Raw genomic sequence first — 21,814 nt, 5'->3', positions numbered from 1 at the left:
CTAGGGACATGCTGCCAGGCTGCCACATCCAGCACATGCTGTGAGTATTTTTGGTTCTCAAGTTCCCCTTCCTGAGTTAAAATTGTGAAAGCAGATGTAGAGTTCAGAAAAGTTGTAAATTCAGTAAAAAATTAATTTACTGAGGGTTAAAGTTTATCAATAGCTCCATTCACGTGGAAGATGACTATAGAATGAAGAATGGAAATAAAGGGGGGGGGGGAGTCCAAGGGGCTGGGGTGGGGCAACACATCACACTCGGTCTTCAAATACTACCAGCACATTACATAACATGGTAATTTTTAATATTAAAAGTAAATTGTAAATGTATATCTATAAACAATATGCATAAAATAGATCATATTCTAAAACCTTTTCTTTTTAAATGCTTTTTCACAGTAAAATTTTGTAGGTGTCAGAATTTCCCTCAAAATAATAGTGCAATTGGAAGAAGGAAAACGGCGTCAGTGGCTTAGGGGGGCCGTGCTAGTACAGGTCCTTGTAGATCTCCTGTAGGAGGGGGTGCAGGCTCATGTCCGTCTCCGTCTTCTTTATCACCTGCAGGAGCTGCACGTGCTCCGTGACGATCTGCCTGAGGTCCGTCATCTTCTGCAGCAGCTTGGCGAACAGCTGCGAGGCCTCGGGGTGGTTCAGCTTGAGCTGCAGCTCCAGGGCCTGCAGCAGGTTGTCCTGGATGTCCTCGATGGGCTTCACATTCAGCAGGCCTGGGCGGTCTGGGGGAGCAGAAAGGGAAGACACAACAGCAGGGTCAGTCAGGACACCCTCTGGGCCCACCTCGGAGCCTGCGCAGCCCCCGGGGACAGGTGCGGGGAGGCAGGCCGACGCTGCGCGGAATCAAAACCCAGACCGCGGGCCGTCCCGGGCCCCGTCTCTGCGGCTGGTGGCGGCAACACGGCCTCAAAGCCATCCTGCGCCCAGGCTGAGCCTCCCGCTTCCACTGCCTGCTCCTTTCGGACGAGTCTGCTTTAGGATCTCTACCCGCGTCCCCGCCAAGCTTCAGACACGCTTCCAAACAGAAAGCCTGTCCTCCTCCTGGTTAATACAGCACAGGACCGTCTCAGCGTGACAACACAGTTCTCAAATACCGTTAGAGTCTGCGAGGACAGACCTCCAGCACCTTGACAGAGCTTTCTCTGGAGAGGTGAGCCTGCAGGCCATGTCACCGAATCTTCTCCTGCCTCTCCTCTCAATTGGCAGAAATGAGCTCACATGAATTTCACACCTTCGGTTATGCTGTTCCTCCTGCGTATCTTGTTAGACTTATCCTTAAATACGTTACGGCTTCTATTGTGAATGTCTCTTCATTTTCTTTTTAAATTTTTTTTTGAAGGCAGAGTGGACAGTGAGAGAGAGAGAGACAGAGAGAAAGGTCTTCCTTTTCTGTTGGTTCACCTCCCAAAAGCTGCTGCGCTGGCGCACCACGCTGATCCGAAGCCAAGAGCCAGGTGCTTCTGCTGGCCTCCCATGGGGTGCAGGGCCCAAGCACTTGGGCCATCCTCCACTGCACTCCCGGGCCACAGCAGAGAGCTGGCCTGGAAGAGGGGCAACCGGGACAGAATCCGGCGTCCCGACTGGGACTAGAACCCAGGGTGCCGGCACGGCAGGCGGAGGATTATCCTAGTGAGCCATGGCGCCGGCCTATTTTCCTTCATTTGCTAATATATTCTTGCTGACATCTAGAAAACTTATTGATTTTACTATATTGAATTTATTCTAATTTTCTGAACTTTCGTCAGTTCAAGTAATTTTTAATCATGGATTCCTTTTTGATTAGACAGTCACACCTCTAAACACGGTAGCTTTATTTGTTTTTTATTTTCCAGTGTTTGCACTTTGCATTTCCTTTTTTATACTGTTGGCTAAGTCCTCTGATGTGGTATTAAATAGCAGCAATAGTCAGAGGCATTCTTGTTTTATTCCTGACTTCGAAGAAAATGTTTCTAAGGGTTTCCCATCAAGTAAGATGTTTGCTATAGATTATGCTGAGTATGTTTTACTCCGGGCTTTCCAAGAATTTTCACGTTTTTAATTTGTTTAGTCAGGAATGTTGTTGAATTTTATCAAATGCTTCAACATTTTTCTATCTAAAGATATACGCTATCTAAAGAGACATGGTTTTATCTTAGTCTGGTGCAGTGTCACATTAGATTTCCTTATATTCTTGCACTCTATTGCTAATATTTTATTTAGGGCTTTCATATTTGCAGGTGATATTGTCCAGAGTGTTATTTTTTGTGCCATTCTTTGCCTGGTTTGGAAAGAAATGCTAACTCGCCCTGTACACTGAGGCGAGACCTCCTTCTGTTTCCAGGCAGTAATGACCTGTTCTTCGCGCGTTTCTCGGAATCCCATTTGCAGAACCACCTGAGCCTGTGATAAATCTTCTGCTACCTTTGCTTTTCCTTCCACAGCTTTTAATCTATTCAGGCTTCCTACTTACAGAGTAAAAAATTTTAGTATTTTATACTGGAAGAAAGCTGTACATGACATCCTCTTAGAATCGGAAATCTCTGATTGCTTTCACTATGTGCCCTTAACTTAATACTCTTTATCTGTGTATTCGCTCATTAAATATTTGATTCGTCAAAGGTTTATCTATTTTTTTCTTGAAGAAAACATAGCTTTTGGTTTTATCAACTGCTTTTGAAAATTATATTTTAGTTTCAGTTTATCAAATTCCTTCTTTAAAACCTTTAAGTTCATTCTTTTTCTCTTTTTCTAGTTCCTGGAGTTCACGGCTTAGTCCATTCTGTGTTGGTACTTCTCGCTTCCTGACTGGTGCGTGTGAGCTCTAATTTTCCTCTAAGGGGCTGTGACCCACAGGGCTCTCATGGGTCTTTGCTAAATAGCCTGTCTTACACTTACCTAAAAGTAAGTTCTTAAATCTCCAAGTAGAAAGTGTGGGTTTTGGTTCTCGTTTTCCAAGTTTCATTTCTATTCCATAGCATTGGAATTCAAGGTTTGCTCCTAAAGGCTCACCAGCAGGCAGGGCTAACGAGCAACCTTTGGGACACTGAGCATCTCGCGCTGGTTTCACAGCTTAGCTCTTGATGGCTGTTCACTCCAGAAACACTGGGCTGTCCTTGCTACATGCCCTCTACCAGCCTTCGGGGGCCGCTCCTGCTCTTGCTATAGCCTCATTTTCTCTAATTATCCCTTTGCTCCAGCCATACCAAGTTACTTGCAGACCAAGCTCCTCCGACATCCTGGGCTCTGTCAGGACGGTGTGCCTGTTCCTTCTGCCCGAAACCCGCCCGGCTCACTGTTGCCTTAGCGATGCCAACCACTTGTTCAGAAGCAGCCTCTGCTGGGTTTCTGGCCTGGAACCCTTCCTCAGCACGAGCCCCCCACCTCCTCTGTCCATCTACTGTGCTCGCTGTGTGCTCCCACAGCACCCTATAAACGACTCAACCACTACCATACCTGACTGCATTTACTGAAAGGCTATTGTTCTCCAAAGACCGCTAAGGGCTGTGCATACAACACTCCAGTTAACCCCCATAATAACTCCGTGAGGTGGTACTTTCTGGAGGGGAAATGAAGACTCCAGGGAAAGGAGTTAAATCGTGCCGAGATCTGCCACCTGCTAGTATCGGTAGAGCTGAAGTTTGCATGGAAGTGCGTCTGATTCCAAACGCTCTCCTCTTAACTTTTCTTCACTTGGATTCTAAGTACTGACTTGCTTTGTCTTCCCCGTAGGTCGCCCTGATGTCTGTGAACCGTTAGCAGAAACACCAGAAGCACTTGGGTGGCTGAGTCAATGAGTGAAAATGTTGTTCAGGCCCTGGATCGGAAAGTGCAGTTCTCCCCGGTTGGTGAATGAAGCCCAAAGGCAGAATCACCACACAACGAAGCAGTCTCGCGTACACCGACTTTTCCTGCATCTAAGAAACTCGAGTAACCTTTACCTGTTGGGGTGAGGCTCAGGAAACCAAGGTTACAATGCAGGGTGACCTCAGCGTGAGCTTCTCAGAACTCTAAACATTCTGCTAAACTAACTTTCTTCTTCTTCTTCTTCTTTTTTTGTTATAGAAGGAAACTTGTCTTTGGTTTTCTCTAACTTCTCTAATATATCCCATGGGCTGGAATAAGTATAATATTTTAAGATTTTCAGCATTTTATTTTGGAGCCATCAGCAAAAAATCTTATTCTGAGAACGAAACAAGTGATTTAGTCCTGGACAAGAGAACCATGCCCCTGGAAGAGCTGTGCCGTTCTCACGGCTGCTATATAATACTGAAAACCACTGACGCCTCAAGGAACACTGGGTGCTGGACTGGGGCCTTGGCTTAATGACTGCTGACCCTCCCCCTCCACAAACATTCGAGCTGTCAAAGGCCAGGGGCCACGTGAATGTGTGCGCATCTGACGGGCAGCGATCGGGCAGACTGAGCCTGCTGTGCTGTGGCCACAGGGCCTTGTGTGGAAGTCTCTGGTCCCTGGGCCTTGTCTCCTGTCTCTCTCCTTTGGAGTAGCATCAGTGGGGTCAAAACTTCTGCAGGAGAGATGACGTTAACCTGGTAGGTCTCATTTATCAAACAACCAAACCCTAAAAAGCAACCGACGGGCTTGCCGGAGACACTTGGCTCGGTGCGGTGTAATGGAACCGGCCCCCTCCAACAGGGCGAGGATCTGGTTTGGATTTGCAAACCCCTCTCTGGCAAGTTCCTCTCTATGACGTGATGGATGATGTTGGCTGAAGGGCCGAAATTCTGCGGCCACAGATTAAGTGTATTCCCTCCAAGGACAAGTCCGATCACTTACAGATCAGTCCCCACTGTGCCCCTCATGGAGCCTTCCTCAGGGCAAATGGTGTAGGGAGGAAGGGCCGTGGAGCAGAAAAAGTCCCATTTTCTGTTTTTAGGTCCTTCACATTGAGCTCACTGGGCTCACATTTCTCTGTGAGCTAAATGGATCCACAACTCATTCATAAGTTTTACTATGTCTTCTCATTTGTTTTCCCCTCCAGTACATAATTCAGCTGGGGGAAACTAAGAACTCTAATTAGAAAGCATATTAACCAGCTTATACCTAAGCTTAGAACATACAGCTTCTTTTAAAAAAGAAACAAAAGCAAACGCTCCCTTTGCTCTTCAGCAAGCCTAGGGTGGGGGTCTGCCAGTGCTGCTCCCCACCCCGTGTTCCCAGCCACCAGACGTCCCTCTGCATCCCTCTTCTCTTTCCACCTTCCCCACCATGCACACTCCAGTCCTTACTGAGCTGAGCTTGGTGCCAGAGGTGAGCCACAGGAATCTGTCTGCTATGTCCCTGTTCTCTTCCCACTCCTCTCTCCTCACTGCCAACCCAGTGCCCACCAAGATGTTGCTCTTGGAAGGCCAGTCTGGGGTCCTCTCCCTGCAAGTCACCGAGGGTGAGAGTTGAGTCTAGATTAGGATCAGGGTCAAGGGCTCCCTCTTTGCTGGCCCTTTATGGACGTTCTGTTGACTCACACAGTCCAGGGGTTAGCACTTGAGGAGGCTGGAGTCAATTACTCGGTCCTTACTCCCCAGGCTGCAAAGAATTGGGAAAGAGACCTTTCCGGTCTCCGTTCGCACAGTCCTGCAACTGATTAGAGGCGCTGTTGATTATGGGCAAATCTACAAAGCTCCCCTCTTATCCAGATCTGGTTCAGTTAAGCGGAGAGATTATCCAAAACAGATTCAAGCTCTCTGGCCCTCCTGGGGTCTGCCCACCTGGGCTGGGTGTCTCCTCTGCACAGATTTTCTCTGGATTAGGGGAGACGCCTGAACAAAGGGGAGGACACCCAACATGGGGCGTTCTGCCTCGTCGGGCTTTCCCCTTCTCCATGGCCTCATCCGAGTCAGCTGTAAACCGACCCACAGACAACGAAAGGTGTGGGGTGAAGACTGAAGGGGACCAGGCCTCTCAGGGAACTCAGCACTTGGCGATGGAACTTCCTTTCACGCTTCGTAGCTCATTTCCCGTATTGCGCCGCTCTCCACATGTGTTCCGAGGAGCGCTGACCCGATTTGAGTCGTGCCTGTCCTCCTCTTCGTTTCTGTGTGCCTTTAGACAAGTCATCTTATCTCTCTGGGTTCTGGCTTAATTTTTAAGACAATAGTGCCATTTCCTTCAAAGGCCACAGTAAAAATGAACTTTAGAAGGTACAAGTACTCTGTGTTAGTTCGAAGAAAGGTAAGATTTCTACAGGGTCAGGGTCAGGACCGGATGTCGGAGTGGGATGGCACATAGACAGTTGGGAAATAGGAGGTTTTGGTTGTTCTCAGTAAGAGCAGACATTCAGGAACACAGTAAGAGGTTGGGCAACTCTTCATAAACTTGCTGCTCCCTTGAAGGAATGATGCTAGGGGGTTCTGGAGTATTTTTCTGATCTAACCATCAGTCAGGGAGAAGTGAATTCAGCATCACGAACCAGGTATGGTGTGGCCTATTCCCACCATCCTGCCTTTGGGAAAAAATAGCTGAACGAAGTTTCCCATGTGTTTGTCTCCATAGAGAACTCTGAATAGGAGCCTGACGGGGGGCAGGGATTCTCAGTTTTGGCTGCACACTGACGTCATCTGGGGAGACCACACACAGGCTAACGCCCAGGTCCCACACCTGCACTCTGATTTGCTTGGCCTGGGGCGTGGCCTTCACGGTTTCTGGAATCTCCCTGGTGACCGTAACATGCAGCAGGGGTCGGCACGGCTGCTGTCGGCAAGCAGTTGGAACCCCAGCTTCACAACCTGCTAGGCAACCTGGCCAGGTTCCCCAAGCTCTCCATCCCTGGCTTTCCCCATTTAAGAGATGGAGCAGTCCCTCACAGCGTCGGTCAGAGCGTAACGTGACTTAACACGTGGGGCGGTGTCCAACACGTAGTAAATCAGCGAGTACTATTTTTATCAGTGTTGCTTCAACCTGGGCTTTGTTCTTCCCACCTTTCTTTACTCATCTACTGCATTTCCCTGGGCCTTTTCTGAATCTTTCTCATTCCCCCCGACCCGGACTGCCCCTTGCTGGGGGTTTATTAGGAACGCTAGCAGGGCCAGGCGAAATCAATCAGCGGCCTGAGAGGTGCGGGTTTCAGGAGCAGGGCAGTTTACTGTTGCTATCAGGGAAAGGAGACAACATAATGTAGAGATCTTGCAACTGGTTAGCAGATGAAGATCATCTGTGGCCACTAAATCCTATTGTGAACGCACGTGGCGCTGGTGCAGGCCTAACTCTGAAGTGGGCCAACGTTCTAACGCTTGCTGGGTAAGCAACAGTTTCACATTAATAAACGCTTTCTCTGTGTCTGATAACATTAATATATATGACTTCGCAGGGGCAATATGAAACCAAAACCAGCCACTGTTTCTTTTATCTGCCCATTAAACAGCAATTACACATCAACTCCCCTCATCAGACACTCAACGCCCACCTCCAAGAAGCCAGCTCCCACACTAGGAAACGGAACGCAGACGCAGCTGGTGGCAAGGCGGGCAGCACTCTGTGCTGTGTTCAGAGCTCTCTGGCTCAGTGGTACCTCCAGGGAAAGGCAGATTTCTGCCCTGCCCTTGGGGAAGCCTTGTGTCCTTGCTCCAGTCATTCAGGGTCATGCAATTTAAGTCCAGCCTTGAAGTTTGCTGCCTGCAGTTCCCCCCTAAGCCCAGTAGTGCTGACACACTGGGGCTCTGGTCTTGACTGGAAAGGGGTTGGAGGAGTGGGAGACAGAGGGAGAAGAGTGGGGTGCAGCCGTGAGGAGAAGGACCGCTTCCGAGGCTCATGCTCCGAACCCGTCTGCTGGCCCTACCCTGCCTTCCCTGGGTGGGCTGAAGAACAGAGCCGGGGAAAGCAAAGGCAAGAGGGCCCGAGAACTCTGATCCCTCGACCCCTGGGGAACAGCAAAAGCAAGCCAAAGAAAGATAGGCAGCACATTACAAAGTTGCCGAGTATCACCTCTGTGTGGCCAGGCCCCAGCCAGCACCGTGCCCCTCCCCAGTCTCCTCAGGAGTTCTGAGAAGCTGTGATAGCCACTCCTGGGGTCTTCAAAAAGCTCGTGGGACATGCGCAGTATGAAAACACACAAATTTCAAATTTGCTGCATCGAAGTCAACTTTTCTTTAATGTCATCTTCCCATAAGTTTTTGAAGTATCCTCCATGGATGGGTATTGACCTCTAAAGTTCACTGGGGCCCTGGGGGCTGGGCACCCCCATGGCAGTGGGGTCAGCCGGCTTGGGAGCCCTCCCCTCACTTTTCAGGCTCCTCCTCCTCCCCAGGATCTCTTTCCCTTTGGGTTTCCTTCTCAGTTCCCAACTAATCCCCTTAAAGTGATAGCTGATAAACAGATTAGCTGATACCTCCCTAGGGGTATTTATATTGTAATAAGGGATTTTAAGAATGACTATTGGTGGAATTTCAAGCAATTTGACTGGATGATTGAGTGGAGCTGCTTCAAATTATATCACACAAAGGGAAGAGGGAAATTAGCGTCCACTGTGTGCTTAGCGTGCCCAGGCACGGTGCCAGAGGCTTCACATAATATTATTTCAATTGCTCAGGGAACTGATAAGGAAATAAAGGTTCAGGGAGGTAAATAATTGCCTGTGATCACACGTACTGGAGGTGGTGGAGTGGGGGTTTTCGAACTCGCATCCATCGGATTCCCAAGCCCTGCCCGGCCTGCCCTGCCTTCCTGGTCTGCTCGTGTGTGTGTGTGTGTGTGTGTGTGTGTGTGATGTGCCTCGGAAGCAGGTTTCTCCAGGACTGAGCGGTGGCTCAAGCCTGGCTGTGGCCTCTCTGTTAGAGCAGTGACTGGCACCAGTCCTCGGTTTCATTCTTCCTCATTCGCAGATGATCAGTCTGAATGTCTTGGTGACTTGTGCCAGTCTGGAAGGCTGCCTGGGGTCACCCAGAGTTTAAACACACATTTTGAGAGCCCGAAATGATAAAGCGCTCCAGAAAGCAGCCCACTGGCTGGCTGGCCGAGCCTTTTCCAAGACTGCCCGGGTGGGGACGGGCATGACTCAGCAGTTCGCCTCTCTCCCACAGCTGCCTCTGAGGTCACACGCCACTGTCTGCTCGCTCGCTGAGATGCTGCGGCCTCTCGGCCTGGCGAGGCTGCGCAGAGGGGGAAGTCGCGTTCCTACGGCAGCACAGACACAGATGCTTCTCCGCCTCCTCAGGACAGCAGCCTTGCTGCGCATGTCTTCAGGTCTACCCGATGATTCCGGGATAGCTCATCCCCACCTCCAGCTTTCTGGTTTTTAGTGTCGGGCACCAGTTGAGAACTCGTATATGTACCTCACCCCTCTCAAACCAAGTCCACAGGGTTGTGAAAGCAGGAAACGAATGAGCATTTCTAGATCATTCAAAACCATTCTGCCAACTGGCTGGGGCAGCCTGCGGAGAGGCGGCTGTAGGTGGGGGAGAGAGATCCACACACTACAGACACACAGCAGAGGTGCCCGTTGAATACTTGCCCAATTAATGAACGAGGGCTATTGCTCAACAAGCCAGGATGAACAGCACGCGCCACGTTAATAACTCTGGCCGGACGTCCCGCCCAAGAGAGACCAGGTCCTTTATGCTATATGAAAAGACTCAGAAAAACCACCACACAGGCACCACCTCGGTCTCATCTCACCTACAAAGCTCCAAGGGTAAGGCAGCCAAATATTCACAGCGGGAGAACAGAGCTCCCTGTTGTTCACAGTGGCTGGAACACCTGTCTCTCCTCACTTCATGAGCAAGGTTGACGCTAACAGGCCAAGCGATGTGGGCCGCTGGACTCTGCAGAATCTAGGCTCCCCAGCTGGGCTTCCTCGGGGGAGAGCAGCGGTCTCTCTTCCACAGAGGAGTGCTACGGTGGCCACCGGGACTGGTAGAAGCAGGCAGCTGGAAAGGTGACACTTGGCAGTGTAGAGCTGGGCTTCTGTTCGAGATTTCAAAGGGCAGTTGAGGGGAGAAGGAGCACTCCCAAGCCCTGCAGGCTCTCCCTGCGGCACCCCTGGGTCCCCTGCTCAGAGAGCTGCGCAAGGACTCCTGGGTTTGTTTCTGAAGGGCAAGAAGAAGTGAAGGTACTGGAGGGCATTTTCATAGTTTTACATTTCTCTCATAAATTTTTCTGCAACTACTTATCTATATTAGAACCTGGCATGAGATGGTATCTGATTAAGCAGAAATGTATTTACTTAGTTATTTAAAGTTTACCACTCATTTTTGTGGGAGTTCTGCAAACAGCGCCGTTATTTCCAGGGCCCCTGCTATCTTTACAGATTGAAGGACCAGAGTGCTAGCCTTCAGCCTTATCACCGACCAGGGCCTCACACCTTCCCCAAGCAGTTTTCAAAACCAAGGGAGTAATTTGGTTAAATTAAATGGTGTCTGAAGAAGGTTTCAGGATACTAATAACTGAACTACATCCAGGAAAGTTTTCATTATAATTACTGGAGGCAGTCTGGAAACAGTTTTTGATAAGTACAAAAGAATTACCAACATAATTAATTGAGATGCTTCCATATCTCAAAAGACAGTAGGAAGTAGACTCTATGCTGAAGTGCCCAAGTGTTAAAGCCTGACAGGCCTTAGTCTGCACTGTGGCTTTGCCCATTAGCAACTCTGTGACCTTGAGCAAGTTGCCTAATCCCTCTGAACTTGCACTTACTCCACCCATAAAATGAAATAACAGACTGGGGAGAGGTAGGAAAGACTGAACAAAAAATTATTAATGTTTGTATCCTGGCACACAGTGGCGTGTTCAATAAATGGTAACGGTTATTATCAGGTTCTTATTAATTCAACACTTATTGAGTAACTTATTATGGGACAGGTGCTGTGCTTTGATTCTATTTTTTAAAAAGATTTATTTATTTGAAAGTCAGTTACACAGAGAGAGAAGGAGAGGCAGAGAGAGAGGTCTTCCATCAGCTAGTTCACTCCCCAGTTGGCTGCAAAGGCCAGAGCTGTGCCAATCAGAAGCCAGGAGCCAGGAGCCAGGAGATTCCTCTGGGTTTCCCACATGGGTGCAGGAGCCCAAGCATTTGGGTCATCTTCTACTGCTTTCCCAGGCCACAGCAGAGAGCTGGATCAGAAGTAGAGCAGCCGGGATTTGAACCGGTCGCCATATGGGATGCCAGTACTGCAGGTGGAGGCCTTACCTGCTACACCACAGCGCCAGCCCCTTGATTTTATTTTAATAGCAACAAATTAAAAAAAATCCATCCATCCATCCATCTGGTCATGACTCTTCGTTGATTTGCAGATGGGCAGCTCTGAGAACAATTCCCCTGTTCTCCCCGTCCACTCAAGAGCAGAACCACCGCTCACTCCCAGAACAGCTGCTTCCCCAGGAAGGAGAGCTGGACAAGGAAGGGGCTGCGCTCTACGTGCTTTGTGGAACCAGCCAGACTCTAGAGAGAAACTGGGCAGCCGGAGGGCCCGCCACCTGTGGCCGCCATGGCGCTGTCTGCAGCGTCTCCATCATACAGACGGCGTGGCAGATCGTCTTGAACGTGGACTGTAAAATCTGGTAAATTTCCTCCCCTGTATCTTGGAAGTTTAGGAAGAGCTGCAATGAATCCTAAAATGTTTTGAATTAACAAAAAGAGCTTTTTCCTGCTGCAGAGTTCCAGCTGGAACCCTCCTAGGCTTTTCTTCACCAAACAGCACACGCTCAAGGGGGCAAAATGTCCAGCAGAGCATCCTGGGGCTTGTCAGCTTCGGGCTTGGCTTCGGTCACTGGGTAGGTTTTGGGAGTTTGCTAGCGAGGCTGGCAGGAGGCTGTGGCGCCAGCTGCAAACAGGCGCTCGCTGGAGGCAGTTTTATTACTCCTGACGCCATCCGCTCTGTTAGGAAGACCAGAAGGTGCAAAGGAAGCTGTTTTTCACCGTGATCACCAGGGAAGCGCTCCTGGTACCCAGACCCTTCCCTGAGGCAGCAGGGGGATGCAAGCACAGGTTGTAGCCACCCATACAAGAGTGACCTGGCCACAGTCCACTCACCAGCTGGCAGACAGGGCAGGGCAGTTGGGAGACCAGTTTGAGTCCTGGTTCCACTGCTCATTCCTGCTGGATCTGAGACACACTGTGGACGTCTACGACCCTTACTTTTTATTTTGTGAAATGAAGATAAAAACACAGGAGCAGCGGCCAGCGCTGTGGCGCAGCAGGTAAAGCAGCCGCCTGCAGTGCCGGCTGCTCCTCTTCTGATCCAGCTCTCTGCTATGGCCAGGGAAAGCAGTAGAAGATGCCCCACGTCCTTGGGCCCCTGCACCCACGTGGGAGACCTGGAAGAAGCTCCTGGCTCTTGGCTTCAGATCGGCACAGCTCTGGCCATTGTGGCCATTTGGGGAGTGAACCATCGGATGGAGGACCTCTCTCTCTCTCTCTCTCTCTCTGCCTTTCTTTCTCTCTGTGTGTTAACTTGGACTTTCAAATAAATAGATAAATCTTAAAAAAAAAAAAAAACTGGGCAGGGCGAGATATTTGTTTACTGGATCAAAAACTCTTGCTTACATGCATATTTTTTCCTTTCAGGAAAATCCAAGAAAGGAAAAAAAAAAGCCTAAATGAGAAATTAAGTCTTATTCCAACAGTGTGAGGTACTGACGTCACCAGGCACTGGTGACTGAGAGGCTGGTCTTACTGGAATCACCTTTGGACTGGGAACTGCAAGCAGCTCGCTGCCTGACCTACACCCAGCCAGCCTCTCCAGCAGAGACGAGACTCCAATTCCTGTGTGCATTCACAGAGCTGCAGCCTGCACACAGACTCCACCTGCAAAACCAAACTCTGACCAGGGGAGGATCTGGCGTTTGTGACATGGGAAGTAGCCAACGGCAATCCTTTTTCTGTTTTTTGGAAGAAGTCAAAAATGATTCACAGGGTTTTCTTTTCATCACAGACACAGACAATAATACTTCAACAATCCATGGCAGGCAGCTACCTTCAAATGTCTTTCATTGCTGTGTGATCAGTGAGCTCTGGAGGGTGGGTATTTAACCTAGCTGTGGAGATGGCTGCATCTCCCGTTGGAGTACCTGGGTTTCACACTTGGCTCCGCCTCCTGATTGCAGCTTCCTGCTAATGTTGACCTTGGCAGGTGGCCATGATGCCTCAGGTAATTGGGTACCTGCCTCCAATCTGGGAGACTTGAATTTAGTTCCTGCCTCCCGGCTTTGACCCTGGCTTAGCCCCGGGCTGTGGCACGCATTTGAGGAGTGAGCTGTGGATGGGGGCTCTCTGTCTCTATCCCACAAACAAAAAATAAAATGGGATCTCGATGTTGAGTATCATAAAGATAGCGCGCATAGGGCTAAAAGGAACTTGTTTATACATCCACTTTTAAATGGTACCATTTTAAATTTTCATATTTGAAAGCTGAAGCATGCGATATTAGTCAAATCAAATCAAACTAACTGCAGAGCTAGTTCTTGACCAACTAAGGAATTTTTGAAAGGACTAACGAGTCACCAATTTTCAAACAATCTAGCTTGTCAGAAATGAAGCCAGGAACAGTAATGCTATTCTCTTCTATGACATTGCTGAGGTTCACAGAGCCCAGAGTTATAATGACCGTGTCTTCTCTAGGCCTTCCCCACTTAGAAAGTAAGCATCTTGGAATGGCTGGCTTTAGAGCTCCTCTTGGCATCAGTGCTGGGAATCGAAACTGCCACAAACCTTATGCAGTTGGGCAATGAGATGACAAAAGGCGTAAGCCGGAGCATCGGGGCCCACACGGCAGACATGGCAGGAGTCTACCTGGGCTGGACTCCGGACTCTGGCTCCTAACTGCAGCTTCCTGCTACTGTGCACCCCGGAGAGCAGCTGTGGTGGACCCAGGGGCTGGGTTCCTGCCACCCTCAGGAGAGACTGCAGAGTTCCTGCCTGGGATCCAGCCTGGCTGCTGGGGCCTTTGAGGGATGAACCAGCAGCTGGGAGCACTCTCTCTCTTGTTCAGTCTCTTTCTCTCTGTACATCTGTTTCCCTCTCTGTCTCTCAAATAAGTAAATAATTTCTAAAATAGGATAAAAATTGAGAAAGTAATGTTCATAGTCAGCAACCTTTGGTAATTTAGAAAGAGAAAACGATCTGAAGTGTGAATAGAAATTTACACATAAGAAGGTTCACTACAGCAACATTTAGAACAAATTTTCAACAGTATTCTATATTCTTCCCTATAGTTTTTATTAATAAATTCTAAGTAACCCTAACATGTATAGGGAGATAATTTAGTCTGTAGTGGTCCCTTTGTAGGCTGGAATATTTTATAGTCATTAAGAATGGTATTTTAGAAAACATTATGTGTCTATATTTATACAACTGTACACAGGTAATATATAGAAACATTTTTAGAGGAGAAATAGGACTTTGTTAGTTCCATTTTATTCAGAGGACAGAGACCTTTGCTTTTTTGTATTCTCTGAATTAAATTTGGTATTTATCTCCCAATGAACCTCAACTGAACCTCAACTCCCAATGAATTAATCAAAGATCCCAAAGGGTCCAGAGTTAATTTGCTTATGAAGTGATTCACTCAAGACATTGAAACATGATGGAGGGGATATTTTTGCCTTATTAATCATAATGTCAAAATGTCCCTTCACTGAGTAAGTCACAAACTGGACTTGAGGCTTCAGATTTAATGTCTGTCAAACGGTTGCCTATCTGTACCCTAGACATTCAAGGTGGTGTTGTGCACAGTGTTTAGTTAAGCACAGAGAATCAGGCAGATCATAAGCCTGGCTCCACATCTGGCTCACTATGCCACCCTGGGCAAGGGAGTGAACATTTCAATGCTTTGGTTTCCTGCCTGGGTTGTTGTCGGGGATAAGCGAATGTGAGTGAAGCGCTCGGAACACGGCCTGCCCTACAGCAAGAACTCCATCAGCACGTGCGGTTATTACTGCGAGTACAGTCCGTACCTGATTTCGGAAGCATCCAGCTCTCAGCTGGACAACAAAGGACTACAGAGAGGATATCCCTTTATAACACATAGCACAGTGACACACACTGACATCTGTAAGACCACAGGTAAGTTTTCAGAGAACGTTCTAGAGTACGCAAGAAAACCTTACCTGGACCTGCTTGTTTAAAAATAGTTTTTAAATAGAGATCAAAGTAAAGTTTCTTCTATTCAACTTGAAAACATGGGAGGCTAATGAAAATAACACTTAGTTTGAAGGCTGGCTCTGAGGACTGGCTGATTAGATCATGTATTGGCAAGGCCAAGACTCAGTTTGGTTCCCTCTCTGTGTTTTTGGGTCCAGATTGTATTCTTAACCTCAGCCAACTACGTAACAAAGGTATTGCAGAGGAATCCACGTGAACATGCAGGACCACAGACATACTGGTGAATTCCTTGATTCCTGGTATCAGGAAAGTGACTCAAAGTAACATAATTGGGTTAAAAAGATTTAGTGAGACCAGTGTTCACGCTTACGACGCCAGCATCCCACATCAGAGTGCTTGTTCAAGTTTCCGCTGCTCCGCTCCGCATTCATCTAATGCTAATATCCCTGGGAAACAGCAGAAGATGCCCAGGGGCTGCGGCCCCTCCCACCTACATGGAGTTTCTGGTTCCCGGCTTCGGCCTGGCCTGTTGCAACCATGTGGGGAGTGAACCAGCAGAGGTCTTCCATCCTCCCCTCTCTATCGCTCTTTCACATAAATAAATAAAATGAACCTTAAAAAGCAAACAAACCTTTAGCAACGCCTGTCTATGCCAAGTAAGCACCATCGTTAGGTAAAGTCACATACGTCATTACTCAAATGAACTGAAGATCACACTGGCCTTCGGGGAAGGAAAGGGAAGGAGAGAGAAGAAAGGGAAAGGAGAAGCGGGCATTCGTCTTCTGTGATTGGGTCTGACCAGAAAAAATGCCGTGAGGGATAAAAAAGCAGCCCAAGTTCTCCTAAAAGAACTAGCTCTTTTTATATGAGAAATGCAGTTAAGAATAGGGCAAAAAGGAACATGGACTAACATAGGAAACGCAGCATTTCTAGTCACCCCACACTCTTTCATGGAAAATTAAAAGATGGATCTTACCTCCGCTGAGAATGATGACGGCTATGAATACTGCCAAGTCACTGTCATCCAATTCCAGGGCGTTGAACTTCACAGCAAATTCAAACTTGGGCTCCATAAAGTCACCAAAGGGCTTTCGCAGACTCTTTAGGAACTCCCTGGTCATGAAGCCTTGTCCCTCTGATATGAGGACCCCGTCTTTATTCATCAAGGAGGCCAGCATGGTGTAGATGATCTCATGGACGCCATACTTGAGCAGAGTCACCTGGTCGTTCAAGTCAAGGTTCACAAAGCCAGGGATGCTTTTGGCGTACTCCGTGATCTCCTGCACAGCCTCCACCGAGCGGAACTGGCAGCCCTGGAAGATGCGGATGGCGACTTCTTTGCTCTGCTCCTGCAGGGGGGTGATGTGTTTGAACTTGATTTTATCTTCTCCCATCATTAAGGAATTCATGTCATAGATCACAAATGGCTGCAAATAAAAAAGGGGAAAGGTGGCTGAGTCAGACATCCTTAACTCACAGCAAGTGCCATCCCAGTCCAGAAAGTGGCTTTAGATACTTCTGCTTAGCTCAGCAAAACCTTAAAAGCTGAAGACAGTTAGCCATGAGAAAGGACACTTACTGTCTTACTATTTATCTTGATTGCTTCCTAGGCCCAAGGATATTTCACCAATTTTGATCTTCTTATCCTTTAATTAATACTGCAACTTGTACCTATGACTGGCGAAAAGTTCCAATTTCTTCTTTGTTGATTTTTAAAAGGACACAAAACCTATTGTTTATCTTGGCTTTTGGTTTTAACCTCCTTTCAATAAAAAATCATTTCAGTGACTCAGGGTTGAAAATACCCTCTTGAACATAAAGTAATCTTGCAGTTTTAAATTAAATCTACTTGGATCACAAACGAAACACAGTGTGCATATAAAGTATACTTAGCTACAAAAAAATCAGTCTGGAGGCAGATTAGAAATATTTTGCCAAGAAAACGTCTCCCTTTTTTTTGTTAATACTCTGGAAGCCATCTGTTTTGGAAAGAACAGATGTAGAGGGCCTGTGGGTAAATGCCGCAAAAGTGGTAAAATAAAAAGGATTTTGAACTTATTAAAAATATCTGCCCTTACACATCAAATAATCAATAAAATATGTGCATCCATCCCTCAAGCTTGCAATAAGCTGTCTTTAAAAGCAAGTTGTGTTGGTCATGAAATGCTCTTTCATTTACTTGTGTAGAACTAACCAAAGGTCTGTGGCCACTGTGAAATTCTCAAGGCAGAAGGGACATTCTTTTATCGACACTGGATACTGAACTACACAAGGAGTTAACCCCCAGTCCTATTCCAATAATGGCACACCTGAAAGTACAAGCAAGAGTGGAGGGTGTCTGGCTTCTGGTTTCGGTCCTGTGGTTAACTATGTGACTTAGGGAACGTCATTTATCTTTCCTAGGCCTCAAATGTCTCAGTCGAGGGTACGAGATAAAATTGGTGGTTTTCATCTCTTCCCATTTCTCAGAAGCAGTGGAGGGGGGGGGGGCTGCTGGTGGTGTATGTGTGCAAATGTTCACGGATACACACTGTACACAAAGTCTCAGATACACTGATAGTCATCTTTGTTTTGAGCACAGATACTGAGTATCTTCTTGAGAATGGCAGGAGGGAAGGGGTGCATGTGTATCCACAGTGGCCAGTTTCAAGACCCACTGGTCAAGGGGTCTATTCATCTTGATAGGAGTCTCCAATTTTTTTTTTTTCTATTATCAAACTGTTAAGTCTGTTCTACACTGGAGGAAATAATAACAACATTAGGGACTCTTGGATGTTGAGTGGATTTCTGAACTTGTACATAGTATCAACACCATTTACTGGAGTTATTCAAAGAATTCTTACTTTGGTACCAAAAAAATTCCTTTGAACTACACTTTGGCAAACCCCAAAAGAGGTGAGGATCCAAGGGCAGGTCTGCCGGTGGCTCTAACTGGTTTTTCAAATTGTATTTACTGTGTTTCTTAGTCACGTCAATTAAAACTTTACTGTTTTCCTAGCATGTCAGATTCTAATCATGAGAAAAATCTGAATGGATCATGAAGCTTTTACATGAACCTAGAGAAAATGATGAAATATTGGCTTTCGGCACTGCTGTGCAAATATGATGGTACGGACACCTGAAAGATGCAACTGCACAGGTCCAAGTGCAAATACTATGAACACGAAATCATCGCCTCTTCCCGTCTGGAAAGACGGTACTCAGAACTGCCCACGTCAACGTTTCGATCAGCTTCTGAGCCACCATTTGGCTTCCTGGCACAGAACATACACATAAAATTCCTTCGCCTCCATGTGAGCAATTTATCTGGCACTTTGCCCCGATAAATCACCCTTGTGACTCTTCCCCTCGACTTCCCCTGTCCCCTCATGCAGAGCCCCAGGTTCCTGTTTGTGAAACTCTGTGACAGCTGAACACAGGGCACAGAACCCCGCTGATTTTCTCTCCCAGTTTAACAACAATGTGACTCCAAGCCCTTGGCAATCAAGGTTGGTCAGGATTTCCTGGCAGTAAACACTCAAGGACAGAGCAAGGAATCAGCGCCCCCGCCACCATGCCACACCATTCCAGTTTTTTTAAAAAATGCCTTCAGTATTCTAAGAAAGTAGTGAATTGGCACAGAATTGTAGGTATTGACATAACAAATGCACAGCAGGTGGAGTTTTCTGCTTTGTTTTGCTTTCCTTAGTCATGTTTAATTATGCTGTTTTCATTGCATTTTTAAAGCCTACAAAAATTCTTTCAGCCTCTGTGTTGATCTGTCACATCGCAGCAGTCATTCCCAGGCATGATCGTCGCCACCCATACACCATTCTTGGAAGGCACACAGTTCACTGGCACATTACTGTCATACTTCATACAGAACCTCATTATCCTCATACCTAGTGAAAGGTGGCTGCTGGCCTGCCTGCTTCATGGAGAGCTGAATCATGCTCTTAAAACATCAATATTGTACTGGGGGTGGGTGTATGGAGCAGCGCCCAAGGCGCCTGGGCAGTCATATCCCATATTGGAACCACCGGATTCGAGTGACAGCTCCACTATTGGTTCTGGATTCCTGCAGGTGCAGACCCAGGGAGGCAGCAGGTGATGGCTCAAGTAACTGGGTCCCTGCCACTCACATGGGAGATACAGGCTGAGTACTCAGCTCCTGGACATCTGAGGACTGAACCAGCAGATGGGGTAGCTGCCATTCTCTCTCTCTCTGCGCCTTTCAGACAAAATAAATAAATTTTTAAAAAGAGGAAGCTTTAAGATGTTATTGCAGCATCTTATATTTCTGGTGCAACACTGCATAAAATACACACTGCACTTCCATGGTCATGTTTCTGTATGTTTTACAAAGCAAAGTGGAGCCCATGTACTTTGAATTGGCTTATATGAGATCATCTAACGACCTGCCATCTTGGGAGGAGCCACATGGCCTTCAAATCTTGTCTTGATGATTTTACACTACCAGTTTGGGGCTCAGAGTGTGTTTATCTTCAGGAACTACGTCAAATGGCTGGATAAAGCTTAATTACAGTTTGGACATGATCAAGGGTGGATCCAGGTTTTTCTGGGCCTGAAATGCACATAACTGCTGAGGCTTTTTCTAGAAAAAAATCTTACAAGTGCTGAGCAGAATTGCTTGGACTCTCCCCAGAGCATCAGAAGGACTCTATACAAGGGAAGGTCCACAACCTCTTGGTCAATCTATCTCTGGCCATTATTGGAGGGATTATACCTGAACACGCCAAGTTTATAGCTGCTTTTTGAATAAATGAAATAGGAAGCCAAAGAGAGATAAAAGAGAAAAATCAACTAACAGAGCACAGGTTACTCTGGGGCTTTCTCTTACGAGGCAGACTGAAACGGGTGTGGGAGACCACTCTTCCCTTTTTCAAACAATCACTTGGTAACCTAGTCAGAGTTAAAACTGACTTGGAAAAAAATGTGGTCCTCATCTCGTGGGGCTCTCCAAGGATTCCCAGTTTTCCTGAGAAGGAACCTGGGATTCCTGGGGCCCACCTCCTTCATTCTCTCTTCTCCCTTTTTACGCTTCATCACGTTAAGATGCATATGGCTCTCCTGGATGAGCTGAAACAGGTGAATGTTAATGCAAACCACTAGGGATTGGTTTCCTCAACCTCTTCTGGGTTTCTGCCTCCCTTGTTCCTATTTTCCTTCTGTAGAGAACCACAGGATTTACAGAACTAAAGGAGGCTTCAGAAATAGGGGTCAGTGTTGTGGCACAGTGGGTTAAACCACTGCTGGCACCCCTCCCAGAGTGCTGTTTCAACCCTGGCTGCTCCGCTTCCAATCCAGCTCCCTGCTAATGTGCCTGGGAAGGCAGTGGAAGATGGCCAACTATGTGGGAGAGTGGATAGAGTCCCAGGCTCTTGGCTTTGGCCTGGCCAGCCACAGCTGTTGCAGCCATTTGGGGGGGGAGTAAACCAGTGGATGGAAGATCTCTGTCTTTCCCTCCTTGCCACTCCACTTTACAAATAAAATGTTAAAAAAAAAAAAAAAAAGAAAAAGATAAAGGATCTGCACCATCATTGTCTAAGTATGAAGCCGAGATTCCTTCTCAAGTCAAATCGCTGTTGACAGCATATCCTGAACTAGAACCAACACTCCCTCTTGACTGCTGGGAGAGTTCTTTCACCTCTCCCATTGCTTCCTCTGGGACTTCCCCGTTCCCTTCTACTTTTTCATTAAAATGTCCATTCTGGGATGAACTGCGGCTTCTAAACTGAGGCTTTGCTAAGCTGCGCTCCTGAGGCACTGTCTTTGGAACAACTGTTTCCTAGAGTTGCTAGCCGAGTGGTGTGCCGGACAGAAGTTTGAAAGCCTGTCAAATGTAATTCTGTTTTCCTGTGTGGCTTAGGGATTTAAGACAAACAAATGAAAACTTCATAAGAAGAATTATCCACATTCTAATGAGCTAGCACATAACCACAGCCTCTAAAAAAATCATCCGTTGCCAGCCAAAAGGTTACACAGTGGGCAGACAGAGGCACTGGCCAAGTGAGTCCAACCATTGGGGAAAAAGTCCAAGCGCTTGTCTTACTACCTAAGTAGAACATCTTTGTTTTTTTTTTTTAAACTTATTCTCTGAAATAACACTATTGGCTGAGGTCTGTTGGATCTTTAGCTATTCCTGACAGTGCTGACAACAAGAGAATATACTAATACTGCTGCATGGATTACGGGTCCAGGAGCCCCACTTCCCCAGCAGCTGCGGAAACAAGTCAGCACTACCCTCCTGCCCCGCTCCTTCTGGGTGCCTGAGTCTCTGCTCTGAGAGCTCACCTGGAGGGCTTTCTTCCCAGAGAAGCAAAGTTCAGCTCAGCCAGGTTTTTCCAGAGATCATGGGAAAAGAGAACGCACTGTTCATCTCTAAACACGCACTTAGCAGGGCACATACGCTTCCAAGTGTTTGAGTCACTAGGTTTGATGGCCATATTAAACTTTAGAATGCACACACTTAAGTGCGTACAGAAATGCTTTCACAGAAGTTTACATTTCCAGATTGGTTTTCCTCTTCAATAGTTTCATATTTCACACACTACTTAGAAGGACTATTTTTCTGATGGCACCAGTTTCATTCTTGTAATTATAAAAATCGTGACTCCACATGTATTTATCATAAACACTGTAATGCTTTGGAACCCAAAGTCCAACACAGTACAAATAAAAAGTTTTATTCCTTATTTGCAGATACAGTATAGCCAGGGCTTCACCATCTCTTAGATATGGAGTGAAAAGTTGGCAGGCACAACCAAGGATTTTTCT

The 21,814-nt window shown here is 47.1% G+C and overlaps 1 protein-coding gene across 7 annotated transcripts in view; it reads right to left on the bottom strand.

The window, feature by feature from the left end:
• Window positions 1-210: 210 nt before the first annotated feature.
• PPARG (peroxisome proliferator activated receptor gamma) overlaps window positions 211-21,814 on the bottom strand; it is a 136,452-nt gene continuing 114,848 nt past the window's right edge. For 6 of the 7 annotated variants that reach the window (XM_062200463.1, XM_062200466.1, XM_062200462.1 and 3 more), the window contains 2 exons: window positions 16,014-16,464; window positions 221-731 (listed from right to left, as the gene is read on the bottom strand). In XM_062200463.1, the coding sequence (XP_062056447.1) occupies window positions 484-731; window positions 16,014-16,464 (699 nt within the window). In that variant the 3' untranslated portion in view covers window positions 221-483. Of the gene's footprint in view, window positions 732-16,013; window positions 16,465-21,814 lie in introns of all 7 variants that reach the window. The other variant, XM_062200468.1, reaches the window with a different exon arrangement.

This window comes from Lepus europaeus, chromosome 9 (genome assembly GCF_033115175.1).
Source record: "Lepus europaeus isolate LE1 chromosome 9, mLepTim1.pri, whole genome shotgun sequence".
In the NCBI taxonomy this organism is placed as follows: Eukaryota; Metazoa; Chordata; class Mammalia; order Lagomorpha; family Leporidae; genus Lepus; species Lepus europaeus.
Note: the sequence above shows the minus strand (reverse complement) of the source record. Positions and strands in the feature narration are given on the sequence as shown.